The 16,398-nt window shown below is 44.3% G+C and overlaps 1 protein-coding gene across 1 annotated transcript in view; it reads left to right on the forward strand.

The window, feature by feature from the left end:
• LOC127690813 (FERM and PDZ domain-containing protein 2-like) overlaps positions 1-16,220 on the forward strand; it is a 67,485-nt gene extending 51,265 nt beyond the window's left edge. The window contains exons 14-18 of the mRNA XM_052190318.1: positions 3,766-3,881; positions 6,616-6,762; positions 11,436-11,587; positions 12,972-13,073; positions 16,083-16,220. Of these exons, the coding sequence (XP_052046278.1) occupies positions 3,766-3,881; positions 6,616-6,762; positions 11,436-11,587; positions 12,972-13,073; positions 16,083-16,220 (655 nt within the window). The remainder of the gene's footprint in view (positions 1-3,765; positions 3,882-6,615; positions 6,763-11,435; positions 11,588-12,971; positions 13,074-16,082) is intronic.
• The last annotated feature ends 178 nt before the right edge of the window (positions 16,221-16,398 follow it).

Raw genomic sequence — 16,398 nt, forward strand, 5'->3', positions numbered from 1 at the left:
CTTGCCAGTGGTCATACCGCATATTCCAGAGACAGCATGTCCTCACTTCTGCCATTTATTCCTGGGTTCATACTGATTCAAAGGGAATAGAAATGGGCCTCATCTCAATATGCGAGTATCAATGGATTTGGGGCCATCTTTTACCCATCATATTCATATATATATATTCATATTTATATTTATTTATATAGTCATATATATAAATATATATTTAAAATGTAAAGAAAAACAGAAAATGTAGAAGAAGGCCAGAGCGCTGGCAAAGGGCTGGCTCCTCTGCTGCTGCACTGGCTCCATTGAGGACAGCCTCTCCCTGGGTGTGCCCAGCCCGATAAGAACATGCTCTCACCCGTCTGCTTAAGCTCAGAGACTCCCAAGAATAGCAATGCGCCAGTTGTATCCTCGGCACTGAAGACAGAATGTGGAAGTTTTCAGTAAATGGATTTTGAGAGGTTGGCATTTTAAGAGAAAAAAAAAAACACTCTTGAGGTAAAATATACCAGGCATAAAATGTATCATCATAACCATTTTATGCTTTCTACTTTGTTGTTTCTAAGACAGTGGCATTGGATACATTTTTCCACATAGTGTTTTATTTTATTATTATTATTTTTTATTTTCTATATTCTTAGTTTACATTCCAAATTATTTCCCCTTTCGTGGTTTCCCCCTCCCCATAAGACCCATAAGCCCTCTTTCTGCTGCCCATTCCCCAATCAACCCCCTCCCACTTCTCTGTCCTAGTACTCCCCTACAATACTGGATCAAGCCTTTCTAGGACTAGGGTCCTCTCCTTCCTTCTTCTTGGGAATCATTTTATATGCTAATTGTGTCTTGGGTATTCAGAGCTTCTGGGTTAATATCCACTTATCAGTGACTGCATTCCATGTGTGCTCTTTTGTAATTGGGTTACCTCACTTAGGATGATATTTTCCAGTTCCAACCATTTGCCTAAGAATTTCATGAATTCATTGTTTTTAATTGCTGAGTAGTATTCCATTGTGTAAATATACCACATTTTCTGTATCCATTGCTCCACTGAGGGACATCTCGGTTCTTTCCAGATTCTGGCTATTATAAATAGGACTGCTATGAACATAGTGGTGCATGTGCCCTTATTGCATGCTGAGGAATGCTCTGGGTATATGCCCAGGAGAAGTTAGACTCCAGAGAGCCAAAAAACCCTATTAAAATTGGGGTACAGAGAATTCTAAATAAAGAATTTTTACCTGAAGAATTTCGAATAAGAAATGTTCAACATCATTAGTCATTAGGGAAATGCAAATCAAAACAACCCTGAGATTCACCTCACACCAGTCAGAATGGCTAAGATTAAAAACTCAGGAGACAGCAGGTATTGGCGAGGATATAAAGAAAGAGGAACATTCCTCCGCTGCAGGCTGGTACAACCACTTTGGAAATCAGTCTGTCAGTTCCTCAGAAAACTGGGCATGACACTTCCTGAGGATCCTGTTATTGGATACAATTTTACATCGTTGTTGGGCCTCACCACCCTTCTTGGGGCTCCTCATCTGCCCATGTAGAACCACCATGGTCAGCACTCTTTCCCTTCTGAGCCTAACTGGTTAGTTACCCAGTCCTTAGCACCCACTATCTATCTTCTGTCTGTGAGGGTGACTCCTCATATAATAACTGATTCATTCCATTGTCCTTCTGAGACCAATAGTAAGTTTTGGTGGATTTTGAACAATTGAGAGAAGGTCCCTTGGGTGGCACAGATCACATGATTCCACAGAAACCCAGGTCAGAAAAGCAAGTCCTTACTGTTCTTCAAACAGCACAGAAAGACACTGCATTCCCAAGCTTCTCTCTGGTCTTCCTTGGGTAATGGGATTCTTCCTTCTCTTGAGACTGTTCGACTACCAATGTATCTCCCAGAGCACTTGGTCTTGGAAAGCTGATGTTCCCCCAAACTCCCAAAGGGCTGGCCCATCTCTGACTCATACACCCTTGGTTCCTTGCTAGTTCAGGGCTGACCCCTTGTGGGTTTTAGTCAAATTGGGTTGCATTTGCTGCAAGGCCAGATGCAAGGGAAAGTATATACAGAATGAGGCTCCTCCCAGCTTGGAAAGAATTGCTTTGGTCTGCCTCTGCTCTCACAAGAAGCTCTGCCTCCCAAACCTGGGGACCCCGAGAGCGTCCACGGGCAGCTGCCAGTATCCCCTGCTGCTGTCCAGGTGTGTGACCAGTGTGGTAAGGATGTTGGGGACAGGCTAAATAGCACCGCTTTGGAGGTTGGCTGTGCTGGCTGTTTCCAAGTTCCGAGTACCCATATATTGGTGTCTGTTTAGGGTTTTACTGCTGTGAACAGACACCATGATCAAGGCAAGTCTTATAAAAGACACCATTTAATTGGAGCTGGCTTACAGGTTCAGAGCGTCAGTCTATTATCATCAAGGCAGAAACATGGCAGTGGCTAGGTAGGCATGGTGCAGTCAGAGCTGAGAGTTCTACATCTTCATCTGAAGGCTGCTAGCAGAATACTGGCTCCCAGGGAAGCTAGACTGAGGGTCCTAAAGTCCACACCCACAGTGACAAACCTATTCCAACAAGACCACACCTATTCCAAAGTGCCACTCTCTGGACTGAGCATATAAAAACCATCACACTGTTCTTACCTTCTGACTCTACTTCTTTCTAGGTGTGTTTTTGAGGGGGCCCTGCATCACTTGATTCATTGCCAGTGTACTATCTAGAACAGGCTTTGCTTACTGGAATATCATACTGGAGTCTGCTTTCTGTTGTTATATAAATGATAACAAGGCTGGGAACCTTAAAGGAGAGAAGAGTTTAGATAGCTTACATTGTTGGAAACCAAGGATCTGAGCAGCACAGTCCTGCGTCTGCTGCACCCTCCACTCTCCCCTCAGCCCTAGCTGCTTAGCTCATGGCAGATGTCTTCATAGAGATGTATGTTAGAGAGGCTCAGTGGAAAGCCAGGCCAGGAGGCCAGGCCAGTCTTGCTCTTTCAGAACTATCTCAGAGAACTAACTGGGGTCCCATAGGAACTCATAAATACCTTCCAAAGAGGGAGTTCCTAGTGACCTAATCATACCCCACTAAATCACTCTTCTTAAAAATCCAACCACCTCCCGATATCACCTTCATAGAACCAAACTTTCAACAGTTGAACGTGAGCCCTTGGGGGGATAAAATACATCCAAACCATGCCACTGCACATATAGCCAGCTGAATGCCTGCACGAAAACTCCCTGCGTGTCAAGCGGGGCGGGGTGGGGGGGTTGGGGGGCACATCCAACTCATCTGTACTGACAGATGGCTGAGTATGCAGTCCTCAAGGGATGCACCATATGTAGGTTGGCTGGCCCTGCTAGAGACTTTTAGCTGTTGAAAGCAAGAGCAAACAGTAAAACATCAGCGAGCCAGCATAGCTCTGTCCAGCTAGGGTTGGGAGACCTTCAGGAGCCTGGGAAATTGGAAAATCATTCTTCTTTTATGGTTGAGGAAATGGGGTTCTGGAGCAGATGGGGGTCTGCATATGCAAACTAAGGTTGACAATGGAGATTCATGTGAAGTCTGGGTGACTATAATGAGCCCCCTGAGACAGAGACTCTAAGGCCATCACTGCTTCTGTTATTCTCACTAGACCAGACTGTGGGAATGTTGGTCTTGGGACCTGCTGAATTTCCAGCCACAAAGCTGCCTTCTCCAGGTCACAGGAACAAAATGGCTGAGAAATTCCTCCACGGAGCACCCGTCTTACCCTTTCATCTTTCTCCTCAGCCTGTACCCTGGCGGAGAACAGCTGCACAGCATTGGTTTGAACCGGAAGCCAACTCATACTCTCTTCGGGACAGCTGGTCACAGCGTGTGTGCAGGTGGGGACCGAACCCTGGCAGGTGCAGGGAAGGGACTCTCACACACATGTCGCTTCTTTGCAAATGGCTTTAGATTGTTTTCCAAAGAAAGCTCACAATCACGCCATTTTAAAAATTATTCTTACAATTTTTTGGATTTGAGAAGCCCTCTCATAGACAATATCTGGCCTTGGGTGGCTCCTGAATATAGAAGGTGATAGTTTTGGGGAGGTGGGTCCCAAAGCTCTGGTCCAGTCTGAGGAGTAGCAGTTCTGTTGCTTCTCATGGGCCCATAGTATTCCTCATGCTCCCCAGAGAACATGCACATGGAGTGCAGTGTGGCTTGCTCCACCAGGTCCCAGTCCACAAAAAAGACAGAGATTCTATAACTAAGGAAAGTACTAGTACTTAAACGATGCTGAGCTGGAAGCCAGATGTACCACACGCCTCTACTGCTAATTAGACTGTCTGCCCACATGGCCCCTGGGGAGGAAAGATGTGGATTGATCGTGATGGTTAGTCACTAGTGGGGGATTTTCTCACTGGAACTATGGCAGAAATTGTGTCCTACCCCAGGACTCCAGCTTTCTAGAAACAACTTTAGGGTTCTGCTTTGGGTCTCTTCCAGACACAAGCTTGGAAAGTACTCCAGGACCCACAGGCTGGGCTGTCAACTCCTGTACATTGGTGACTAGTAGATACTCCCGCTAACTTTTCCTTATTAGAAAAAATAAACTGAGATGAGTCAATTTAAAAAGAGGAAAGATGGGAAGGCAGAGGCAGGAGAATCTTTGTGAGTTTGAGGCAAGCCTGGTTTACATGTCAAGTTGTGACCAGGGCTACATATTAAGACCCTGTCTTTAAAAAAAAAAAAACCCAAAAACCCAAAAACAAATAAACAAACAAAAAACAAAAAAAGAGAGAGAGAGGAAAGGCCTATTTTTACTCATAATTTCAGAGGTATCCATACTGGTTGTTGGGCCCTGTTGCTTTGGGCTTGTGGTGGCAGAGTTTCTCAAAGTAGGATGGATGATGACAAGGCCTGTTCACTCATGAGAGTCCGGAAGCAGAAAAACAGAGAGACAAAGAGACTGCTGTTGACTATCTCCTTCAAGACCACACAGGCAATGACTCAATTTCAATATAGCTTTAAGGCCCCCCTCCCAAAGGTTGCACTATATCCAGTAGCAACACACAGTGGTAATAAAGCTCTCCACACATGGTCCTTTTGGAGACATTCAAAATCCAAGCCATTGTAAGACGCAGACTGGGGAGATTCTTGTCTCACCTCTGCATTTTAGCTTCAGTTGTCACTGGCAGGAAATATAGCCCCCACTTACCCTCCATCAAGGTCAGAACAGGAAAAAAGAACTTAGGTGAACATGGTCACACATGTGCCCTAAATGCAGAGGTGGTGTCAAGAGTCTGAAGCCAGTGTTGGATTCATAGTAAGTTGGATGTCAGTCTGAGCAACATTGAGAGGTCACATCTAAAACATAACAAGTGCTTGAGGTTTAACTCAGGGGTTCAACACTTGCCTAGATTCCATTTTTCCAAGGATGAGTCTCAGCTTGGAGAGGGGTTCCTGAGAGAATGGGTGTCTGGGAGTGCTAAAACAAATGACTTGAAGTCTAATTATGGGTTACAAGCTGATTACCTATATTCTGCTCCTGACAGCTTTTCAGATTGCTTTTTCTCAAGACAGCTTTCTCTTGCTGTTCTAAAAACTCTGGATAACTCATCTCTTGCAGATCGAAAGCCTGGTCTTTCATTTACATATCAATTCAGTTATTACTCCAGGTTCCCTTTTGATTACCCCATGAATCAGCATCCTATGACCCAAGCCCCTTGATTCTGAGAGACAGCAAACACATTTTTTTAAACACACATTGCCAAAGAATTCAGAGATCTGCCTGTTTTAGTTAAGCACAGATGATAAGCTGCCCTGAAATTACTATTCCTACTACTCCTGGGCCTGGACCTAAACTCCCAAGCTGACCTTGAACTCAGGAATCTGCCTGCCTTTGTAAGCATAAACAAAAACTTAGGTGGGTGGAATCTTGTCCTGAAGTTACCACTCTTCAAATCTATTTATCTCCTTCCTTTTTGACATGCTATCTTTCCGACATGCTGGTTCAAAGTGCAGCTGCCTCTGTTCCTTTGGATCTGTGAAGCTCCTTATACGATTCATATTGCATCCTTAAATTTTGCATAGTTGAGAAATGATATGGTTTTGAACTCATGATTTTAGAGTTATTTCCCCCAGCCTTAAAGACTGACCGGAGCTCTCAGTATTTACCATTTTGCTGAGACATTAGTCACAGTCTTACCTCCAGGATTCATGCTGTCTCTGATTATCATGGAGTCATTAACCTTCACAGAGAGGACATTCCTCTGAAGGAGGAACATAAAGTAATGTACACACACACACACACACACACACACACACACACACACACATACAGCCTTTATGCTCGCAGCAGCCATTGGCACTGAAGGCCCTGCTGGCTCTCTGCCAGTGGTGGAAACCATGTCAGGCTATCCCTGCTATGCCCAAGTAGGACTTGGTGCCATCTCTAGCACCAGGAGACAGGGGTGGGATGGGAGCACATTTATGGCAAATCACACAGAAAAAGGACATCACTGACTACTCTGCCATGGTCTCTGCTCTTACAGCCAAATCTTGACTAACAGTGGCCCAGTTGTGGTCCAGTGGAATATATGCTCAGTGATCTGTTCCCAGGTTCTTGATCCTCTGCGTGTGCATTTTTGTTAGGTTCCAATTGCTTGGGCAGGAGAACCCAGATCTGTTGCTTCGACCCTGCCTCCGGGTCACAGAATAGCAAGAGGAAGGGCTTTATGGGAGAGCCCAACCAAGACATCGTGTGTGTGATGCTGAAGCGGGATCCACTCCATGGCTTTGGTAAGAGGGCTTCCTAAGGGCGAGGCCCCTGCTCTGTGCAGCCGAGGGAGAAGGGGCACCATTCTTCTCTCTGATTTTTCCACTCTCCCAACCTGCAGACTTCTCTCCCATCTTGCAGTTTTCAGCAAATTTTCCCATTTTTTCCTTTCTTTTAATGCATCAAAAAAAAAAACAACAACAACAACAACAAAAAAAAAACCAACCCACTAAGACTTTTGGGACAAAGGATTTTTTGTAGGCACTGATGTATTTCAGGGTGCATCTAAGCACAAGATCACACACACACACACACACACACACACACGCGCGCGCACACACACACACACACACAAATCTTGTACCAACTTTTCTCCAGTATAAGTAGGTTCTTGGTAATATAGAAAAGTAGGCAATCTTTCTCATCTTCTATTATTAACCACAATTTAAAATCCTTAAATCATGTAATAAAAAAGATATGGAAACAGTATTTGGTTAGAAGTCATCTTCTCTAGGACTGGGGAGATGACTCAATTGATAAAAAACTTGTCATACAAATGTGAAGCCAGAGCCTGGATCCCTAGTACCCACATAAAAATGTTGGATGTATGTGGTGTTGGCCTGTAATCCTGGCACTCCGGAAGCTGAGACAGGGATTCCACCAGCGAGCTGGCAGTCAGGCTGCATCAGTGGGCTTTGCACTCACTGAGAGATTGCTTCAATAAATAAAGTGGAAGGGCTGAAGCCCATGTGACGCCTCACAACCATAACTCCAGTCTCAGGGGATCTGGTACCTTCTTCTGGCCTCCACAGGCATTACACATATGGTACAGAGACACACATGCAAATAAAACACCCATAAAGGGATAAGAAAGAGTGTGTAAAGTAATGAAGTAGAGAGGAATCAAGGAAGACATCCAACATAAAACTCTGGGCTCCACATGCACATGCACACACATGCATGTGAACCTGCACACATGTGAAACACATACAACACACGGATGGGTGTGGGCAACCCCAACTCCTGTCACAAAGCCATCTTGTGTTGGTGGGCTGCATTTCGAGCCTTAGCTGTGTGTGTTAGAGGGAACAATCTGCTTTCCCCTGGTATCCCACTAAGGTGAAGTTATCAGAACTTGGTAGCTGTATAAGCTACAAAGCCATTATCATCTTATCCTTAAATGCCATCTTGATTACAGGTTTTGTCATTAAGGAGGGAGAAGATGCAAGCCAATCAAAGCCTGGCATTTTCATATCTTCCCTTATACCTGGTGGACCAGCAGAAAGAACTAAAGAGATCAAACCAGGTACACCCCAAGTTAAATTGCCTGAGATGTTTTAAGTTGCTATCTTTCTTATATCTTTGCTGGGGCTATTGAGACTTTTCTCTCTCTCTCTCTTTCTCTAGGAGGAAAGATACTAGCCTTGAATCACATCAGCCTGGAGGGCTTTACATTCAATATGGCTGTTAGAATGATCCAGAATTCTCCTGATGACATAGAATTAATCATTTCTCAGCCAAAGGGTTTGTTTCACTTTACATTTGGTGATGGAACCGTTTCCTCTGTAATAACCATGAGCACAGCACACAAAGCTCTATGTGGGTTTGCTGCATAGCTCTCTGTAAGCATGGCCATGGCTCGTAAGCAGACAGCACAGTGGCATAAATCAGTATGCTGTGCCATGGCAGGGACAGAGCGCGGTCCCACGATTGCATGTCTCCCTGAAAGCCAGCAGCTTCCTTATTAGGTACAACTGGATCCACCCATTGTGTTTATGTTCCTCCCACCCTCCTTGCATGAAAGGGAAGGAATTCTTTTTTTTAAGTAAGTAATTTATTTACTTTACATCCAATCACAGCCACATAGCCTTCCCTCCCTCCTCTCCTCCCAGTTTTCCCTCTCACCGCCATCCTCAGAGAGCAAATCCTTACTGACACTCAAGTCAAAGATTCTACAGCTGAGCTCAGGTGAAGCAGTTATGTAGGCATCTGGGAAGGAGAGTAAGCCTGTCTGTCCTCAGGCTGCTTCTGTACTGCAAGCACAGCACTCTTACTGTGTTGCAACAGATCTACTTCTAAAGTCTTAGTTGGGTAAGGTTGTTTTCTTCATCTGTTGACTTAAAGACCAACAGGTAAGAAACAAATACAATGACCAAAGAACAATACGATGTTTGGTTGGGGTATTTTGGTGGGGTTCTTGATAGAGAGAAGGGAGGGAGGCTGGTTACTAAGGACCACACATTGGAGGTCTTCCCCTTACCCTGGTTACTAAGGAGCAGTGGTGCTTTTTGATTGTGTTACTTACGTGAGGTGGCAGGCAAACTCAGGCTCATGTCTAAATGCAGACATCATACCTGCTCTTGGAAATCCAGTCTCACACTTGCACACACTGTCATCAAGTGCCCTCACTGCAGGTAGTGGCACTAGGGTCTTCCACAATGCCAAGGGCACAATGCCAGAACTCCTATCATGATGGTCTTAAATCACTGTCTCTCTAGGATGTTACAGCCCTGACACCTCTTTCTGAGGCAGGTCAGTAATCTTTGCATTTCCCTTCACATTCTCCACCTTGAAGGCATTCAGTTCTCTTCCTATGTTGTCAGGAAATAAACCAGATGGGCAAATCACAGTTCAGTGTAGTCCAAGGACAGCCTACCACAGTGATCAAGATGTTAGAAATTGGTATCTAAAAGCTAAGACACTCTGACCACAGTTTTGCATTAGAGTTCCAGACAATGAGTGCATTCTCTGTCTAGGAGTTATATGCCATCTTCATTGATGGCCCAGTTCCTTGTGGAGAATGTGACTTTGCCACAGTTGCTGTTTCTTCTGAGCTGATTCATTGCCGGGGAAAGACATCCAGTGATGGTCTTCTGTTAAGGCAGATGTTCTAGACTGGACATTAGGAGCCAGGTTATAGCATGAGCAGCTATGAACATTTATTGTTATCTGAGTTGTAGTCAGCTGCCGAAGGTCAGAGTTTTCTAGAGGAATGGAATTAATAGAATAAATATATATTACAGAAAGGGGTTTAAAAAGAAATACTGGCTTAAACAATGCAGGGTGGGCAGCACAATAGTGGCTGTCTGCTCTGGAAAGGCTGAGGATAGTAAGTACCTCATTCACAAGGCTGGATGCCTCAGCTGTCCCATGTGGCACTGAGAGCCTTGAAGATTCCTGGGAAGCTGCTGGTCTTCCGTTCACACTGCAGGACTAAGGATAGATATTCAGAAACAACACATGATCCAGCAAGCGAGATGTGCTACTTGCAAAGTCAGAAGGTGCTGCCCACTCTGACGAAAGGCTCACCTCTCAGTTAATCATTCCTGGAAATGCCCTCACTGACCTGATACATCTCTTAGCTGATTATAGATTCCATCAAACTGCTAATCACAATTAACCACCATGACTCCTAGCTTGTACACTTCTGGTACAAAGGGCACAGTTGGGCAGTCTGGCTTTTCATGGCTGAAGTTCCATCTCCTGCTCTCATGAGGGCATGGAAGAAAGTAGACAGATGTTTGCAATACTGCTCAAAGGATAATGACAGTGAACTATGAGAAAAATGATCAGGACCATGGCCTTAGAGACGGGACTGAACCCTCCACACTCACTCTTTACCTAAGAGTCTTAGATTTGCATAGCACAAGATCAAATTTATTAAATCAAACTGATCTGATAAGTGAGCATGTGCAGGTCCCTGGGTGCTAGTTAACTCTATCGCAGCAGCAAGTCTGCATGTGTGCTCCCACCGCCAGGTCTCAAGAAGCTCCACTCTGCTCGCCTTTTTCCAACAAGTGTCTGTTGATCTATTAATATTAGCACATGAACAGTAAATACAATTGCTGATGTAAGCACCAATCTATGCGTGTGTGAGAATATACATATGTAAATATACACACATCTTTATATATACACATAAACTCTTTAGTCTACGAATAATCCGTTTCACCAACCCTGCAATATTATGCTACTGACATATTTTAGATCTAAAGAAATCAAAGGCCAGATATGTTAATCACCCCACTCCAGGGTCCACTTACTGATCCACATCTCATGGTTTTTGATTTACTCTATTTCAGAAAGCAGGGAATCATGGCCAGCTTTCACTTAGAGGAGCTCAGAGCCTGGTGCTAAGGACACTACATGTTGGTCTTGGTATCACATAGTTTTGCCAAAGGTCAGGGTTAAGAGAAGCCCCACATGTTAAACATGGGATTTGGGACAGACTAGTTCATCCTTTCAATTTAATTAATTAATCTGATTCTAATTAAATCGAAATGACAATTTCCTAGTAGCCTATTGTGAAGATAGAAATAATTCACCATCTTCCCCTCTTTCCCCTCTCCCCCTCTCCCCTCTCATCTCTTTTCCTTTATCTCTTCTTCTCCTCTCCCATCCTAATCATACAAACAACAGTAGCTTCACACAGAAGAGCCGACATTCTTCAATATCCCTGCTCCCGTGTTTTCATAACTGGGTCACATAAGTGACTTATTTTTACATTTCTGATCACATCTAGAACCTTCCCTTTCTCTACTCTAGATGCAATGTTCTCCCTGAAATGCTGAATTCATAGCATCCTCTGCAACTATAAAAATTCTTTCTGTCACTCAAGGAAAAGACTGTGTCTCATATAGGATGCTACCGATCTTCCAGACTCTCCAAACGTTAATTTCTTGGCTTATTTTTGTAGGTGTTTGTGGGAACATCCCCAGTGAAGAAAAGAATGGCACAGCAAGTTCTGGCACGCTCTATACAGACATCCTGAGCAACAGGTGCCAGGGAAGACAATCAGCACACACACATGACCAGGACAGAAATGCCAGAGGACCAGAAATGGCTCAGGTGCAGAGCTCTCCACCCAAGCAGGGGCCTTACCCTCCCTTCCAGTAATAGATGCATATCCACTTGGTCTATATTACAGACTCTGGAAGAAAAAGAATAGGATGTGGAGTCCAGTGATGCTCCCATGTCTTGGGACCTGTGCTCTTGATCTCTTTAGAAGCTCTTCTGTTTATTTTACGTCAGCCTATTTAGTGTCCTATGAGTTAGTTGTATTTTCTAACATGGACCAGGAATCTCAAAGCAAAAAGAGCATAGGGACAATGGAACGTGGACAGCAAGGGGGCATTTTCTGTCAGCTGGCTCCGCATACCTTGTTGGAATCCAGATGTGCCCATGGGCTTCCGTTTCAGCCAGGCCGGGTTTCACATTTCAGTTCTTCTCCATACTAGCTGCATCTCTGAGCATCCACATGATGACACCCCCTTTATCACACCCACATGAATGTATTATCACAGAACTCATCATTTATTGATTGGGAATCTCCTTGCTAAACATCTCAAGAGCCCTAGACTCCAGCAACTTGCATAGGACTGCCATGTCTTCACTCACCTTTCTGTTGCCATAACAGAATGGATAAATTATGAACAATGGTTTATTTGGATCATGCTTTGGTGACTGGGAAGTCCCAGATTAAGGACCCATATCCAAAGGTTATTGTGATTCACAAGGCTTATGCCTTCATGACCTGACCACTGTGAAGGTTTTATCTCTAATGTTGTATTAATAATAATTAAATTTAAGTATTTTTTGGAGGAGATGCTCAAACAACAGCATCCTGGACATAATAGGTGCTCAATAAATGTCTTGTACATAGTTGAATGGATGAATAAATCTTACACAGTTATTGTCACAAATACCAAAGAGATTGCCTGATGCATGGTATGATCTTTTTCATAAAATCCTCAACTATTGAAAAACCAACTACAACATGACCAGTATTGCTAGGAATAGTCAGAGATCCTCTTGAGGTTTGCTTTTGCTTCAAGAAGTTCTATAGGACTGGTAGCCAGCATGCTGTACTTGGCTGGCATTGTGTGTTGAATGATCTGGGAAGCTTTAGTTCTAACATGAATGTTTGCAAAGGAAATGCAGACAGGAGGAATCCACATTTATCCATCCCCTGCCATGTGCTGGCCCATTAATAGTCACAGTTGGGAGGCTCCGTCAGAGTCCAGTTCTGTGGATTAGGAAATGGAGTGAAGAGATTCTGAGAGAGCTGTACGAGGTCACATGGAAAGGAACTGATAAAGTCGGAGACGGCTCCCTAGGCGCATGCTGTTTCTGGGTGCAGTGCTGCTCACTTCTGCTAGTGTGTGGCCGTTAAGCATCTGTGGAGGTGGGCAGGTGCCTCATGGCTCTTTTTCCATTTGTTTGCTTGTGGCAGGGTGCTGGTTCTCGTCCTCCATCCCCTCTACAAACCAATGCTGGGAAAATCTACTCCGTGGAACTGGTTAAAGAAGATGGAACGCTTGGATTCAGCGTGACTGTAAGACGTTCTAGGCAACCGGGAAAACAATAAAATGGTGACCATGTAGAGCCTTGGATGGCATTTCACTCTGACCATGTGCTCACTGTCCTTAAGTGCACATTGTATGCAAGGGTTAAATTGAAATTTCTGTGAGTTAATAGAATTCAAAGAGTTCTGTGGGAATCAGAGGAACTTGAGGTTGTGCTTTGTACAGATTCTAAGGAAAAGCAACAGTAGAAGGGGTTAATGTGAGAGAAACTGGGTGAATCAGTCCATCTCCAGGCTCAAGCTGGACAGTAAGGCAACTTCATGGATGGAAAGCCAGGGTAAGTGCCATCCTGAGCAGGGGTGGAATAAACTTGTGCTCCATCCTCCGGTACTCAGGGCAAAGTTCCACCTGTGAGGTCTTCACCATGTCTGAAACTTTGCATTTGGCTTTTGAGCACTACCTGGTGGATGTCTAGGAAGGGACATTCCCTGTGTGATTAGCCACCCAAGGGTATGGGAAATGGCATCCACAAAAGTGATGCACACAAATTCAGAGGTCCTGGTTTGGAAGGCACTGTTTGGATTAATTAGCATGGACTATGATCCATTAGTTAAGACCGAGGGATAGGCCTGGAGTTCAGTGATAAAACATTGGAAATTGCCAGCACTTAAGGAGGTATTACAGGCATGGAGAAATCTCACAGGTAACCCAAGAGAGGAGGGAGGGGAGACGTGCTTTGTTTCCCTTGAGTGTCTACAGCAAGGAGCTTTGAGTTGCTGAACCTCCAGCAGATGATTTTTTTAACACCACAAGGCTCATGAGTCCACAGGGACTCAACAGGCTGAGACTAAGTATGGTCAGTTTATTCTTGGCTTGATAAAATGATCTTATCACAAGACACCAAACACAGCACCTTCTCATCTAAAAAACTTGCTAAATTTTAGATTATTCAGATATATGCAGATGCATATGCCAAGAGGAGATTGGTTGTTTCTTTTGACTAGTAAAAACACTAATTTTCTTTGGAGAACTTTCATTTCAAAAATAATTATTGAAATGTCTCACTTAAATCCAAATAGCTGCTGAACAAATAAGAGACATTCAAACCCATGAAAAGCTACTGGAGTATACAAGCAAGTTAAAGGGAAACTTTAGAATTTAAAACTGTCAGCTTGGCCAAATATAGCTGTGATACAGAAAAGGGTACTGTCACACTGAGCTGGTGGAAATGTGGATAATTACATGCGTATTCATATTGGGAGGCAAGCTGGCAGTATCTACTGTAATGAAGAAAGTGCACATATCCGTAGGCCACAGACATAGAAATGCGGATTCCGTCAAGTAAGGCTGTGCGTGCGAAGGTGTTGAATGCTGTATTGTTAGCAGTGGCAAGTGCACTGGAGAGAATGAATACTGATCGATTGAGAAAAGGTCCCATGCACTCTGGCACACATGCACAGAAACCAAGCTGATTGCCCTAAGATGGAGGAGTCAGCACTCGCTCCGCCCACGTGGAAAACCAGACAACTGGCCATGAGCCTCTATTTGGTGCAGCACATAACCTAGCTGAATTTGATTGGTCTGTGTTTGTTAATAAGACACAAAGATGACTAAAGAGTGTGAAATGGGCATAAATCTGTTTCTCTGTGAAGGGAGAGCTGTATTGTCCGTGTGCAAGTTCAGTACACTTTTCTAAGGCAGCTGAGGACCTAGATAGGTAGAGGGCAAAAAGCCTGAAGTCCAGCAAGGAAGGCTAGGTAAGCTGAGTTCACAGGAGCAACCAGACCATGGGTGGATCAGAGGCCCTTTCCTGGTTGTTGGCCACTTAAAGGTTTGTGTTAGCATTGCTAGAGACGTAGTTTCCGAGGAGTCTTGACTCTTTTGCATAGACTTTCATTAGCCTATAGTGTTATTCATTAATTAGATTTCTACCTCTATAACAAACACTGGAAAATTAACCAAATTACAAAGTGAGGGGGTTCATTATGGCCTGCACTTTTAGAGGTATCAATTGGTGATTGGCAGGCTCTACCGCTTTGGGGCTGTGGTAGCTTATCATGATAGAATGATAAGGTAGATAAAGCCAATCTCTCATGACCGGGAAGTGAAAGAAAGAGGAAGAATGGGTCTCATAATGTTCTTTGAGTGCTCACTCCTGTGACAAAGACTTCCCATGATGCTCCACCTCTTACAGATTCTATTGCCTTCTAATAACATCAGGCGGGAGCTAAGATTCAGCACTAGGCCTACGAGGGGCCTTCAAGATCTAGACTAAAACAGAGCCATTTGGTTGACTGGCTTGGCTGTCCATTTTGAATTCTATAAGAGCATACACATGTGGAGGAAAGTATAGCGAGGTGTGTGAGCATACATTCATTGCTGCTGTGCCATTAGCAGTGGGGTGAGAAGTAAAGGCAGGGAAGGAGCAAAACACGAACAAGAATGAGAAATGCCATTGATAAAACTATCTGCCCATGTGTACGTCTAGCTATGTAAAGTAAATTGGAAGAAATAGGCAGCCTTGTATCTTGAGCTTTTAACTTGCAGGTATGTGCTCTGTTGTCAAGTTGGTAAAATCAACTGCAGAACCAGGCATGGTGCACATGCCTGTAACCCTAGAGGAGGCAACCTAGGGCTACATAGAAAGACGCTTTCTCTTAAAAAAAAACGTTTCAAGCTAATTTGTTGTTTAAACTTATTTTTACTCCTGACTTTTGTATCCACAAACAAACATGCAAACATACCAGGTGTGCCAAATGTAGGAACACAAGTCCTCGGTCCTTAGGACAGGCTACAGAACACTTGCCATGTGCCGCCTAGGGCTTGGCTTGGCTTGGCTTGATTTAGTCTCTCAGCCCGTGTTGTCCCGCTTGTGTAAGCTTGAATTTCATGTTCACTGGGGAAGAGTTTGTCTGGGCAAATGCAGAAGGCCATTGGTGTGGGAGAGATCAGAGTTGGAAGAGATGGGTTCCCCTGTGAGGGAGGTGGGAAGCACCCAGGGGGCACAGATGGGGTGAGTATTGCTTTGTATTTTGTAGGGTGGCATTAATACGAGTGTGCCTCATGGAGGAATCTATGTGAAATCTATCATTCCCGGAGGCCCAGCTGCCAAGGAAGGACAGATCCTACAGGGTGAGGGACGCATCATGCTGGGAGTTGTGCTCTCTGTGGTTTAGAAGCCTGGCCGAGAGGATCAGCTCAGGTCTTGCTCATTTCACCCCTAGAAATGTCTGTCTCCAGGGTTGGTTTTTTTTTTTTTGTTTGTTTTGTTTTGGTTTGGTTTTTTTTGCCCGGGAAAAGGAAGATTTCGCCTGCTTTACCCACCTTATAAGCTGGCCCTAGTCTAAAGTTCCT

The sequence above is a fragment of the Apodemus sylvaticus genome, chromosome 8 (genome assembly GCF_947179515.1).
Source record: "Apodemus sylvaticus chromosome 8, mApoSyl1.1, whole genome shotgun sequence".
NCBI lineage: Eukaryota > Metazoa > Chordata > Mammalia > Rodentia > Muridae > Apodemus > Apodemus sylvaticus.